The sequence below is a fragment of the Perissodus microlepis genome, chromosome 13 (genome assembly GCF_051167445.1).
Source record: "Perissodus microlepis isolate ML-2025 ecotype Zambia chromosome 13, ASM5116744v1, whole genome shotgun sequence".
NCBI lineage: Eukaryota > Metazoa > Chordata > Actinopteri > Cichliformes > Cichlidae > Perissodus > Perissodus microlepis.
This window is the reverse complement of record NC_140473.1, coordinates 6,038,707-6,053,933: the sequence shown is the minus strand read 5'-3', so window position 1 is coordinate 6,053,933 and position 15,227 is coordinate 6,038,707. Positions and strand designations below refer to the sequence as shown.

Below are 15,227 nucleotides of genomic sequence, written 5' to 3'. Positions count from 1 at the left end.
GCCAGTGACCTGATTCAAATTCAAAGCACAGATCTGATAATCGGGTCAAGCCAATATAGCGAGCAGAAAAAGGCCCTTTAGACTGAAATGTCACAAATCAGTCCTGCTTCGGCCATGAAGAAATGGCACACCAGATTAGAACAAACACCATGCCCTGAGAGAAAGTGGAACAACTCCTCGAACCCCCCTTCCACCGCCTCAGCCCCATTCCTTCATGCTTACCCCCACTCCCCCAAAAGCAACTTTCTAAAGCCCTAACAAATCGCTCCATCTTTCACTCATTTAGGCCTTCCAAATGCAGGGTCAATATGGTCCCCTGGCAGCCAAATGCTAATGCGCTTAAGTGTGCTTAAGCAGCTTTGTGCAATGAATAGGCCAAAGAAGGAGCTAGTGAGAAGGGCAAGAGATACTTTCCCTGTCAAAAAGTCATTGTAGCCACAGCTAGCAAAGACAATTGAAGGTCATTTGGGGGTGTTTGATTACTGCTAAATGTAACAGTACTGTAATATAATACATAACTGATTTAAAATAATAATAATTTTAAGATATCATCAGCAAAAACTCTTAGAAATCTTCTAGAAGATTGTGAGATGTGGTGAATTTCGCATTTTTTTAAATTAGGGCTATTAAAAGCACCCTAATGTTTTTTGGGTTTCTACAAACATCGGAGTCCAGTAATTCTTCCAAGTGGGTGCCCTTCTGTCGCCTTGCTTTGCAAATCCAAAAATCAGTCAAGCAGAAATCCCTGGCCACTTCACAGTTACAACTGCAGCCAGAAGCTTACACTGCTCGCTGGCACAATAAGCATCAATATTTAAAGGACAGAAATAGCCACTCCATTCATGTTCAAATGATTTCAATAATCCGTTACGCGATACTTGAATCGCCAGCACGGTTAAATGTATGTAGATATGGACAGACAGAAGATGATACATATAGGTTTCAGCTAGGAGAAGAACAGAATGATGGAATTCGCAGTGAGATAACTGAGGTTTTGTATTCTTGTAGGTCTATAGTGTGTGCCAAGAGTGTCACTGCTGGGAGGGTTCAATTAGAAAAAAAAAGACAATTAGCTAATGCTTTTTCTGGTGGGAAAAAATGTCTTTTCCCAGAATGATTACACTTTAGCTACCTGAAGAAATAAAACCACTTTAACTTAAAGCAAACAAATGATTCCAGATGCAGACTTTGTGTTTAGCCCGTTGGAAAAATAACAGGTATTTTACACAAATAGCAACCAGTGCAGACGGACCTTAAGGTATCCCAGCTCTGGACATCTGCGCATGTTAACAATCGACCCATTCCTATGTTTAACGACTGAATAATCATTGCCGTTGGTGGTGGTTGATTGCACTGGATTGATCACAGCTCCCCTACTGTCATCTTCTGCGTCAAACATCCCACTCATTTAAGACGCGCCCGCTCATCCCAGTGGCTCTGTCATAAGATCCACACACCAGACACTGAGATGGGGAAAATGAGAAGCCCATGCTGTCACTTAAGGCTATGTCAGTGTGGTGCTGTGTCTTTCCCGCTGCCAACAGAGCCCAGGTGCTTGGGCAGAATCTTTGAACAGATATCTCCCTTCAAAGCCGCAGCTTCCTAAGCACATTAAATGTAGAAACGGCCTCACTGACCATCCTAAATGACATTACCATAATTCTGCAATTGGCTTCTCATTTGATATATGCCAATTAGTCTGTGGGAAGAAGAAGAAGTCTGGCAAAGGGAAAATATTAACAGACAGCTGTCAGCATACAACGCTGTAGTCCAAAGGACAGTGTGGATGTCTTCACTGCTGTGGCCTCTTTAACAGATCCTGCAAAGTGACTTGGCATTGCGTCTCTGCATTATGGGTCACAGGTCAGCACTGTGTGTTTGTCCAGGGCCAGAGGGGCCGGGTGGGGGTGGGTGGCTGGGATGAGAGGCTGCGGAGGAAGGTGCTGGCTTTGTGCATCAATGGAGGATAATCTCATGACTGTCGAAGGAGGAAGCGGCTGCTTAAAGGAGCTCTCTATTCCAGCTGCTCTTCTTAGAAGAGAGGTTAAAGCAATCTGTCCCACTTCAAAGACCGAAGACGCACACACACACAGACACACAAACTAGCATTCAAGCCTTCTGTGTTTGGTGCTGCCAACAGATGGACACGATCCACCGTTCCCAGCTTAAACACTAAGAAACCCTCTCAGGGCAGCATAGCAGTCTTGACAATGTGCAAAGGTTTGTTTCACAAGTCAACATTTAGAAGAGGAAAAAGGCTAATGGGAAACACAAACAGAAGGGAACATTCAATGAAAATCACACCGCTCAGGTTTAAAAGACAAACAAGATTTCAGATATTAAATACAATAAAAGTATCTCTTGATTTTTTTAAACATTAACTAACTTTTATGTTTTACCTTTTTATTGCTCAAAACAAAATAGATGAAAGGCAACGCTGGAAAATTAATTTCATATTCAAGGCATGTAGTTTATTATATGCTTTTATTTCATGTAAACTGCATGTCCCAACCTATGTGATGGATCCCCCCCCTCCCACAGAAGCCCAGTGATTATTAAAGAAAGTATGAGAGCGTGCGCAGAAAGTGACAAGAGGATGAGTGGACAATGAGCTAAGTATTCATTCTTCATTACTAGAGGCAGGGGACGGGGGCTCCCCTCTGTGTCAGCGGGAGCACTGGCATTGTCAGAATGCACCATTATTTTCCAGCTGCCACGCAAAGCCAAGCTGCCAGCTGAGTTAAGGTGTGCCAGCCGGGGTGGCAGGTTCAGCGCGAATTGCTCGGCACTCCGATCGCTTTTATTCCACTCGCCGTCGTTCATCACGCTCATCCTGCGCACGCGATTGCGACATCTGCACGAACGAGGGGAGAAGGTGGCATCCAAAGTAGCAGACAACAAATTCGGCCTCCTGCTTTCCTGCCAGCTATTACACAGGAGAGCCAGTAAATCAGCTGTGACCCCTCCCCACCTCATCTGACTGGACACAAGCCAGAGTTATCCACTCCGCTCTCCCTGTGACTGGCTAATTTAATGTCTCCAAACACAGTGGATTCATCACTGACACACACACACATATATACAGTGGTAAGGGGATTCAGCGTGAAAACAAAGTTAGTCTGTGTGACCCACTTGGTCGGCGGCTGACCCCAGTAAACCTGGCCTGTGTCCTCCCCTGACACCAAGTGAGACACACAGAACTCTCACTCCTTTCCATGAACTCAGTGAGCAGCGGTGAGAGCTGATGTTGATGGCCAATGGCAGTGTGCGCGTTGTAGGAGGTCCTCTAACCTGCCACGCCCTTGCTAAAAAAAAAAGAAAAAAAAAAAAGAGCTTGGTAAGAGGTAAGAGGGCGTGCGAGGTAGCGATAATGTGCCCTATTTATCTTGTGCATTATAACATCTGGGAAACTTCTCTAAAAACAATGGCACAATGAGGGCTGCCATTCTGGCTTTACCTTCAGAAACCCACCAAAAGCATTTGTCCCCCTGGAATGGATAATGGACAGGCCACAAATCATTCGGGACAACAGGACGGAGGGTTGTGTGAGAGAGAAACTCAATGTATGTGTGTGTGTGTGTGTGTGTGTGTGTGTTCACCCCTGGTATTTAACTTCTCTGCTGGCCCATTCTGCAGGGCCCCGCAGGACAAATTGCCCTGCATGGTTGTCTTTGAGAGGCAGTGCAGCGCGCAGAGAAAGGGACAGGGCTGAAACACAAGGAACAGGCCTATAAAAATTCATCACTTTGACCCCTGTGACCTCCAACTACTGGGTTGTTTTTTTTTTTCCTCTTTTTACTCACGCATACACACACAGATGCACGAGCACGCACTTGGCCACCCACCCAAGCTTGGAGCTGAGGGCAGTTATTCAGAAATCATCTATTCGAGTTAAGTTTTTAAAGAGAAACAGACAGTTGCTGCGACAAGTCGGCTCGAGCTGCAGAAACGCACTAAGCCTCGTGATCTCTCTGTCTCTTTCTCTCGCACATGCACACTTGCTGCTGACACAATAGCCGCAGAAAAGCTTTCTACACAGGAAAAGGCCACCAGATGCTTCATTGTGACTGTGTCTCTGTGTAAAGTAGTGGCAGTAAAAGGAGGCTGGGCTCTCCAGAGCCATATTAGTCCCAGTAAGAGGAGGACATTGTCTCAGGCCCGGACTCTTGACACATTACTGCCACCTGTACAAAGAAAACCTAATGAGAGATTTAATCTGAGAAACCTCCCCTGCTACTTTTAGTCAGCACTTTGAAACCAACCGCGGCAGATGTCTGCAAGACTGTTTAACGTACCGGCTTCTCTTAACCTCTCAATAAAGCCGTGCATGCTTAAATTGCTCAATAGCCATTCATTTGAATGTTAGCTGCACTTGTTACAATTCCTCCCAAAAAAAGGGAGCTTTGTGATGTGAAGGAGTAGCCGGCAGCGCCACGGCCATTCACGACTTCTTCTTAACACCTCGGACCTAAAGACGGCATTTATCCTGTTAATGAGAAAACAAATTCACATCCAACCGTGAAGCAATCATTGTAGCGCATTAAAATATAGGCGGCAGCAGTGCTATTGATAGAGTACAAGCACTTACTAAGCACCTGAAAACATTGCTCTCTCATTTAATTTACCTGCTCCTGCAGCAGCTCTAAACCGCAGGAATCAATTAAAGGAAACAGACAGCGAGGTGATTTGTCGTTGCCGAGTCAATTAGGGAATATCGAAGGCCCAATCACTGATTGGTGATTAGTGACGGTCCAATAAGCATACAGAGTATGTTGAGTTCATTACTCTGGTATTCGATAAAATCAGGTCCTAACAATTAATGAGAGTCTAATTCTGTACTCTTCGAAAGAGACCGGAGCGTGGTTAGCACTGTAAACGAGACGCGCTGCAATCATGGAGACTCTTTCACAACTTTTGAAGAAGCAAAATAAACACAGACTTCAGCAAATGTTAAAAACATATCTTCATACGTGTAACAAATGAGTTGTTCTTGTTCTGAGAGAGCATTTGATGGCTTTTTCAGTCAGGCGGGCCGGCAGGTGACCAGCTTCCTTCCTACTAGTAGGACCCCAGTAAACCCTCATCGCACACAAAGAACGCAGACTTATTTGAAGCACCACCCGTTAATTTGTTTGCACCATTTCATCTAAATGATGTGCTTGTCCACCAGGGTGAGAGAGAGGGAGAGGTGTAATTCAGCAAAGGAAAGGGGAAAAGGGAAGGTAACAGAGGAGGAGGCGGAGGGGTCTTGACATCCCCCACCACAGGGCGCTAGGCAACCATCTAGTGGGTGGGCTTTGTGATACATTTTACCAATTTTTCATGCCCATCCCTCTTGATGTGACCCCACTCAGGGCCTTTTATATCAGTGACAGCTCTGCGCAGGAAAACATGCTGCCGCTCTGATAGCATGAAATCGGGAACAAAGACCCCCAGGGAGAGGAGAAGGGGGCCACCGAGGCACGCTGTGCTCCGGGCCCGCCTGGCTCTGGACACAAACAGATGTTAGGACAGCCCCGGCTCTCACTATCCCCTGAAAGAGGAGGCCCTGTCGGAGAAATGTGCCTGAGATGCATTGTTTTGGGCCTCCTCTAAGACAAAAACTTGAGCCACTCCTTCTGAAAGGGCCTGGCAATATGTTCGCCTCCGATAAATCACAAGGGAGAGTGAGAGAAAGGGCCATGAATTCTCAATGTGGCCCTTAATGGGCCCTCTTAAATATGATGGGATATTTGTGTGTGGATGTGAATGGAGCCCGGTGACTTTTAATGTCAGTGGGCAGAGTTGTTTAAAAGCCCGTGGTGCCAACACCGGGTTTACAGCTGTGTTACAATGAGCCATTGTCGAGTAACATCACTCTGGTGCTGACAGTAAAGATTCACACTGGGAATCCTGTCGGCCAACTTGTTTAAATAATCCTTGCAGGTTTGCCGGCTTCCTTAACAACAGCGGAATGTTTATTCTTTGTCATCGCTTTTCAAAGTTTGCAGTGGAATGAGCCCAAGCTCGCAAACGCCACGAGTTAAATAGTTCCCTGATTTGAAAAAGGAATCATGTCTGACTTGCGACGTGCCGCTATTCTCATAAAGACTGCTTCTTGTGCTTATATGCGTTATGATTCAAATGCTGCATGTGTGCATGTTTGTGCACAGCCCGCAGCCACGACATGTGCCACTCAATCCTTCAGAGGGACAGAGAAAAAACTATTATTGTGCTCTGTTTTACAAACGCTGAGGACTGCATTAGTCAAAAATAGACTGACATCATACAAGTCGGACACTATGTACCAGGCACAAAGAGATCCCTATCCTTCACAGTTTATGCCACATTTCATCTGGACTAAATAATAGCATCACTGTTAGCTGTTGTCGTTCCTCCCTGGGTTATTTTTCAAAGCCGGGTGTCCATACTGACTAACAGAAGATGACACAAACCATCAATAAAGCAAAACATAAAGAAAGACTGTGGTGGAAGCCAAAGTTGATTATTCATGATTTATAGAGCTCTTATGTTGCTTAGACAAAACAATGGATTAAATGTTTTTAAGTCATGCATTGAGTCCACTGGTATTCACAGACAGACCTGATTTGATCACTAAATCAATTTAAAGTATCTATATTGTTTGCATAAAACTTATCAGGTGCACTGTGGGTATTACACTGTAGCATGACATGAACCAATAGTAAAGAGCCATCTCTCTAGAACCTTTAAAGGAATCTTCAAAGGTGCATCACCTTACGGTATGCTTTTCATTTGTTGATTAACTGAGTATTAACCAGAGATGGCACGATAACACTTTTTTATGTCCGATACCGATATCATAAATTTGGATCTCTGCTGATACCGATATGAATCCAATATAGTGTATTTTATAATCAATAAAACAGTTTTTTATTAAATATCTTGCTGAATTTTGTATAAGTTCATACTCAAGTTTTAAAAACCAAAACACTAAAGCTATTCTGTTACACCTGTATGCAAAAAATACACTGCACCCAAAATATTTCATAGATCAGCAATACTGATCAATCTAATAGATATAAACCTGCACCATCCTCCCTATTCTGCTATTTTAAAGAGAACTTAGCTAGGTTGTTTAATATTTCCACTAATAGGGTTGCCAACTCCCAGCAAAAAAAATAGGGAACCACCCCCAACCCTCCGCCTTGTGATGCTTAATCGACGTAATCGACTTTAATTTAATGCACGTGTAAAACAAATGCACAGAAATCAATTATTTTTCAACAATAATGAAATAGATTCAACATGTTTCTTCAACAGAATTGCAGACTGCACAGATGGTACCTTCCCAAAGGAAAAAGTACTATAGCTTACTAGGGTATATTAGACTTAATAGTTACTATATACAATAATGGACTTCATATATTTTACATCAGATGAAAACTTTGGTTGGTTTCAGATATTTATTTATTAAAAGCTGGAGAATAAGAAAGAAAAGTATTTCTTTGTATCCCCCCTTTTCCCTGTTAATGCCCCAACTGGCCCCCTGGCAAAACCTTGCTAGATCCGCCCCTGCACAGTTACCAGCTGTCAGCTACGTAGAAAAGGATCCTGCTGTAGAAAGTAATATTAAATACATTCTAACAACAGCTTATCAAGCTTAAACGTGCTGCTGTTGTTTATCCGCTGGTTTCCTCTTTCTGGCGCAAAGTGGGCGATAAACAAACAAGAGAGACGGACTCGTGACAGAAAAGCCGATCAGCTGATCATTGATCAGTTTCAATTTGAAGTAGCAACAGGAGAGGGAGAGAGAGAGAAGAGGCAGTCGCTCATTATATCGGTTGTTAAGCTTAACGTGGTAATGCTTTACAAACATTCAGAGATGAACTTACAAATATGCTTTAGTTCTCTGGGATAGCTCTCTCGGAGATGAAATGCCGGTTTGGTAGCGAGGCTCCAAATGCTCAACCAGACCGCCGAGAGGTCGCCACAGCCGCTCTATGACGTGACGCATACTGCTCCGAAGTGCTAAGGTTATGAGCTGGGTTACGCCATGTCGCAAGTTTTGTGAGGTACTTTTGTAATATTTAATGGATCGGATTACATTTTTTATTTCTCTCTGATATCCGATCCAGTAATTTAGGTCAGTATCAGACCGACACCGATATGTAAAATCCCTAGTATTAACCAATTAAAAGAAGTAAGTTCCTCCTTTTTTTACATCTTAAAAAATAGACATTAAGTCAGTTAAAGAGAATGTAATCAACAGATTAACTGAGTAATGGTCAATTCTAGGGGGGGAAACTCATAACTCAAATATACTGCCGATTAATCTGTCAATCAGCTGCTTAATAGAATAGGTTTGAAGTACAAAAAAAAGAGACATCTAAACAGTGGCTCCAGCTGGAGAAGACAGCAGTAGTGCGGGGCTGTGGGGTAACTCAGGTTACAGCCCTGACCGAGACCAACCCCAGGGGCCAGCAAGACGGCGTCCCATCCCGGGCCCCGTTGGTGCCAGGCTCTGCGCTCATCCTTGGCTCGGTTTGTCACGCCATCCCACCGTTGTTGGCATGGTGTTCCCAGCTGCCAGTGACAGCGCCCCTCCCCACCTTCCCCCAAGTACACAATGGCTGGCGCCGGGCTCAAACGGCCTGTTGTTAATGAGCAGGACCAACAGAAGCCACTGCTTGTTCTTCATTTGCCAGGGTTTTAATTATATGGACAGCGTTGCCATCAAAGCTGCATCTCTCAAGTTTGCGCCCTCGTAGCTGAACTCGTTTTTTCTCCTCCGTGTCTTCGCCGCTGTATTCATTAGCATCAAAAGCAAACAGAGAGAAGAGGGAGAGAGAACAGGCTCTGTTGTCTAGAGGGAATAGTCTCCCTCTATATCCAGATGGGTTATCAGTGATATAATGGGCACTCATTGTGATAGATTGGACTCTTCTAAGCCAGATAATATGTCGTTATTGTATTGTAAGGAAATATCTCCACATGTCTAACCACTGGGGCCATAAACAGGCGTAGGTCAAACAGTAGGTGCTAATAACTCTATTTTGACTTGCACGGTGCAGTAAATGAATGAGGTTTACTGCATCAGGACAATTAAGACAATGTCAGGTGGGTAGTCTTTCATGGAAAAAGTGTATTGATTTAGTAGATTACCACGACCATTGGAAGGGATTTGTCAATACAATCTGGCCTAGCAATAAAATAGTCAAACACAGCACTCCAATGCCTCCTCTTGCTAGCAACGCCGTCCTCGAGAATTCTGAAAGCGGTCATTCCTCCACACGGGCAGAGGCAAAGGTATGTGATCTGTGTCGCGCTCATTTTGGCGTCCTAATGTTTATCAGATAGAGTTGCGAAAACATCCAGTCTGAATTTGATTAAACACTGTAGAGAGGTGGAAAAAAAGAGCCATTAAATTTCAGCGCTGGGCTGCTCTTTAAAATTGCAAGACGGGGTAATGGCCTTGGCTCAAAATGTGCTCTCTAAGTGCCCTTCTAGGTGCAGGAAGATTTTTAGGCGAATTCCAAAAGACTTGGTACATATATGACTGTGTATACATCTGTGTCTCTGGGTATCAATGCATGAGTGTATCTGGAAAGATGAGGGCAGCCAAGGAAGGTCGCAGTCCCCAGTGTCGGGGGTTCCACAGAACAGAGGCCCAATCAGTGCTGGCCCGCTGGTTAATGGATGGATGGCCCCCAAAATTAATTAGCCTGACTAATGTAGTGTACACTTAATTACACTGGCTGCCTTTTGATTTATAGCTGGCCTGATACACACATGCTAGTCAAAGTCAGGCTAAAAAGGGAAAAATTGTTTAGCCTTTACTAGCGCAAATTATTTACCAGGGTTAGGTTCAGCAGCCCGGACAATGGACCTGATGAACTGCTGCTGGTTTTAGTTAGACACTCCAGATAATATACGCGTTGTTTCTTTCCACTGTCTGAACAACAACCACTGTAATATTCATATTGCATTATCAAAAAGGAATAAATAAGGTGGCTGTAGATTGGAAATGACTGAGGTCCTTGCACCCACATGCTCAATAAGAAAACATGACATTCATGAGAAAAGTGATGTCCAAAAAAAAACATGTTTGGTTGTAATTCTGCTCCCATAGTCACGAGCATGTGCACTGAGTGATTGCACTGTGTGAAAAATGAATGATCTATCACGCTGCTCTGTCATTACTAGGCATTTTACAGCATTCATTAGGAGTGGGGCTAGTCTAGGGCCCCACCTTTAATTTCATGCTGCTCAAGCGAGAGAAAGGACACAGGACAAAGGAAGGAAGATTGATGCCCAATCCAGCCCTCTCCACTTCCTGCAGGTGCAGACAGGGGGTGCTATTCTTAGTGTATCTCTCCAGTCAATGAGAGGCCAGCTAGTCTAATGAAATCTGTCCATGTAGCAGCAGATCAGGCCCAATTAAAACAGCCCCACACCATGTCACGGGGACAGTAGATCAAGTCAGCAATTAACCTCCCTGCTGGCCTCTATCAATCCTTAAATTGGAGCGGGCTGGCCAGCAGCACACAATCTCTGCAGATATTAAATTTACATTCTATTAAGTTTAATTAGGAGGGATTTTAAATATACTAGGAGTCCAGGCACAGAGCCCTGAGCCTGTCATCGGCACTGTTGATTCACAGCCACGGGCCACCTCGAGGGACACGCATATACTCTTTAATACACGCCATCTTTTACCACCTTCTGACTGTAGCGTGGAACCATAGAAAAAAAGATGTTCAGTGTAGGTGTGCACGGTTCGGCAAAGGTTATATGATCTGGCTTCTTAACTGAGAGCCCAGCCTGGGAGCAGCTGTAGGGTGAAAGGATGGCAGCAGATTTCAATAATAAGATTAAGTGTACAGGTACAGGTTGACTGTTGTCACCTGAGCGTTACTTAAAACACAGTGACTAATGGTTTGTGTGGGACTTTATATTAGCTGTCTTTCAATGACTGCTATTTTACAATAACAATGTGCATACAGGGAATCCTTACGCCATTTCAGTCCTTAACTGGAGATTTCAGTCCAGATCCTCACCTATTAAATATTAATCGTTTCTGTATTTAACAAATTAACATTTAATTATAAACATTAACTGCTGGTTGAACAAACACTGGAGATCAGGGTGTTTCCTGGCATGTCCCCTTGGGCTCTGAGCAATTACGGCATCATTTCAATTAAACATTTTAGCAACAAAGCTGTTAACTGAATAACGACTGAAACATTTTGGCTTAATTTATCATAAAATGAGTTGTTCTGTCTAACTTACACAAAATTCTTTTTGCCAGTCAAGATTATCGCTGGATACTAAGGTGCACTGAAATTTACAGGTGGTCAGTTAGACCCGACTGTCAGTATTGAAAAAAATAAATAAATAAAATGCACTGTTAACAGCCTGTTTCACTCACAGAATTTTACTTTTTTGGTTAACAGTCACCTGCAGTCAGCGGTAGTATCTGGCCTAGATTGTGAATGAAGAAGACCAAACACAGCCTTTGGGGTAACGTTGGTCTAACAGGTTTCAGGGCATTCCTTCAAAAACATGAGACTCAGACTCCCTAAAGGAAGTTAGAAATTGATATGCAGCCATGTTTTAATAGCATGCTCTATCTTTACGCCGCTCATCATGACTGTCCTGAATGTGCCTTGAACATGAGCGCTTGATAAGGGATATAAATGGACTGATTCAAAACGTCTCCTCTGTACTTCTTTGTTTTATCAGCACTGATGCAAAGCATGATCAAGCCAAATCATGATCACACCCATGGGAGAGGAGAGAGAAGGTTGGCGGGGCATGGACCACCTCCAGGCTGCTCAGCCTGAGCATTAGTCTCCACGTGGCTGTGTCTTTTGTCTGCGAGTCAAAGGGCCGCTGAATGGGGGTCAATTGAAACCAATTCCCTCTGTCGGACACAATTAATGGGGTTGCCCAGGGTGGGCAGGAGGGGGGCAGCCGCAGGCCTTTGGTTACTGATCCTGCCGCGCAAGCATGCCAGGAATTTGCCACCTGGAATTTGCCCTGTGACAATGACAAACCCACTGCCTTCCGAACCCACCTCCTTCTCTGTGCACACACGGATACATCCTAAAATACTCCCTGTCTCATCCGCCCTCCCACAAGGCAGGATGGGTGACATGGGAGTGGCTAGATGTTGTCCACAGTCTAGTCCCCCACAATGGACAAGAGACAGAGAAGAAGAGGAGTGGTGTAGCGTGCAGCTGTAGAGAAATGTACTAGAGTATTTTCTGATCCAGTGATTCTCAAAGTGAGGCCTAGGGAGCCCTCTGGGTGTTTTGAGAGCTGTCCCCAATGCACAGCAAATCAAAAAGCAAAGTAGTTCAATTTTGCAAATATTTCATCCACTTAACACAGCAAAAGTACACACAAGTATCTATTCATCAGTTTGGCTATTTTGTTTTCCCCCGGCTGTTTCTATCGATTGAGAAAAAGAGAACGAAGAGCGAGAAAAGCAAAAAAATGAGATTCTTAGACAGGGAGAAAGAGCGCCAGCCTCCCTGTGCCTGAATCAATCTTTGGATAAGTATGGACGATCGATCCGCTAGCAGCCCATCTACAGTTAAGCACTTCAGTAGATGTGCACTAATTGTCCTGTTGACATTAATTGTCATTAAAGGGCTTAAAACGGCCTCCCGGCTGTGAGTTACACCCTGCGCAGAGGTTGCAACCCATTTGTTTATATTGGTGACATCACAGCCCTCTGTACGGCTAACACACAGGTCGCCGTTAAATCAGACAGGTTGATCACCGGATCACATTTCGTTCAGATGACATCATCAGCTGTTTTTGGTCCCCATTAAATGTTCGGCTTGTTTGAGGAACCCTCATTAAGCTGGAGGAAAGGTGAGTTTGGGTGCAGTTTATACGGCGGCCTAGTGCTCTAACTTCCCATTGGGAACAGAGCGAATCAATCAGTCATTAGGTCTAACAAATTGCTTTGTGTGTGTGTGTGTGTGTGTGTGTGTGTGTGTATGTGTGTATTCGCATTGGATGTGACTGTGTAAGTGAATGGGGCCAAGGTGCATAAGAAAGGAGTTCTATGGAGGGGAAAGGGGGGCAGAAATGGGGCACACACCGATGCAAGCCTGACACATCCCTGGAAAAGGGGTCACGACCCCTTACTGCACTCAAACAGCATTTCACAGCAATGCAGAAACAGAGAGGTGGAGAGTTTACCAACCACAGAGCAGCTTGGACAAGACAGGAAACATGAGGAGAGAGTTATCTATAATTAGCTGCAGAGGATAAACACAGATAGACTCTGAATCATCTCATCTGACTTTATTGGATGCTTTCCTTTCAGCTTAATGCAGCCATATTCCCTGCCAGTACTGGCATTGAAAATACAGTTTTCCTTCATATCTGAATGTCTGGAACACTGTGTCTTTTTTTCCGCAGAGATGATAAGATTTAAAACAGCCCATCATTGACAGAAAATCAATGTGGCATCCTAAATGTGTGCCAGGTGACATGTAATTGCAGAAGCTGACTTCTGAATAGCCTCAGTGTGTTTGTACATCTGCTGCTGTGGATTCTGTTTGTGTATTTATTATCTCCAAAGCAACGCATGTTCACATGACCAGCGGCTTAATGTGATCCAATTACAGCACCAAAATCAAATGTACTGCATAAACTTTGAGGCCATTAATCAATGCCCGCGATAGATCGCTGAGTAAAAACATGTGATGTCCATCCCACTTAGCTGGCTGCCACAGAAGAGGAGGTGATTTACTGCCCCACCTAGTGCCTGGATGGCTAAACTACAAAAAAAAGTTTTTTTCTGTGCCACACAAAGTTAAGTCCTTCCTAACTCATTTAAGCATTCAAGCCCTCCATTCAGAAAGCCTCCCCTCCTCTTCCCTCTCCTCTGAATAGGGTTGAAATGAACAATGCTCACACCTTGAGCAGGCCCACTGATTCGTGGACCATTGTGCTGGAGAGGAGGGAGAAGACCCGCTAACAAGTGTCTCCCCTACTCTGTTACCACAACGCTGTCTGCAATGTCTTCTATAATTTCCTCATCTCCCCAAGGAGAATACTAAACGACGACCTTAGCCATGGCTACGTTTGCACCAAAAGAAGGAAGGAGGAGGAGGAGGAGGAAGAAGAAAGAGGGGAGGGAAGGAGCCAGGGAGGAAGGGAGAGGAGAAAGAGCTGTGAATGGCACCATAACATAACAATGCACTCCGAGGCTCGGTCGGCAAACACAGCTGGGCCGGCCACAGTGAAGCGTTTAATGAGTCATAACTCTAAAGAGACAGTGAGGCTCTAAAACCACTTTTACTATACTGCGGTCACCCTCACAAACACAGTCACACACACAAAGGCTTTATGGCACGATGCTGTATCACTATGGATTTGATAGCACGTAACCGCACGTGTGTACAGTGTGTCATTAGCTCTCTGTTGTGCCATTACATCCCCATAACGCCCAGATAATGTATACAGATAGCCATCCATTACTAATATGTCAAGAAAACAAACCCTACTCACCTCAATAACTTTCTTGGAGTCCAACCTGAAGTTAAAGTCACCGAAGACAAAAAATGGCAGCTTCTCATACCGCTGGTCCGTGATCCTGCAAAACATTAACACCACACACACACACACACACACACACACACACACACACACACACACACACGAAAACATAAATAATAGAAAAAATCTGACAATCATCACCATCAGGTGTCAAAGGTTATCAGTTCCTTTGACGCAGGCTGTTAAGTTCATGAGGGCCTCAGCACCCCCTGGTGGTCTGATCACTTCAATTAAAGTTTTTTGTGATCTGATCCAAGCTTTCAGCACTTTTGCAGCACTCAGCAGGCAGAAAACAGTAGAAACATTTTATCTGAAGCCTCATTTTTAGTATGAAGGAGGATGAAGAAGAAATTTCTATGAAATTGCTGCATTTGTCTTTTAAAAAATATCTAGTGATCCATTTGCAGGATTTTCAACTCCTGACTGATACGCTGCTATTAAATGACCTAAGTCCAGTTCACCTTTGGATACATGCGAGGGCTTCGAGTAAACGCTGCTCTCAGCTTGAAAACAGTCATTCTCAGCTGACGCCACAATTAAATGAATCAAGTGTGACCGTTTCCTTTGACAATCTGCTTTGATGGCAAAGAAAATTCACTTTGCTGAACTAATCAACGTGTGAGTAAACCAGACCCAACCCTGTTAACTTATTAAGCGCTGAGAGGTTTAGAGCCAAAGCGCATTTT

At 44.2% G+C, this 15,227-nt stretch overlaps 1 protein-coding gene across 3 annotated transcripts in view; it reads right to left on the bottom strand.

The window, feature by feature from the left end:
• Window positions 1-15,227, bottom strand: part of inpp5a (inositol polyphosphate-5-phosphatase A) — a 156,235-nt gene that overhangs the window by 25,912 nt on the left and 115,096 nt on the right. For all 3 annotated transcript variants that reach the window (XM_084948700.1, XM_084948698.1, XM_084948699.1), the window contains one exon: window positions 14,494-14,578. In XM_084948700.1, the coding sequence (XP_084804826.1) occupies window positions 14,494-14,578 (85 nt within the window). The remainder of the gene's footprint in view (window positions 1-14,493; window positions 14,579-15,227) is intronic.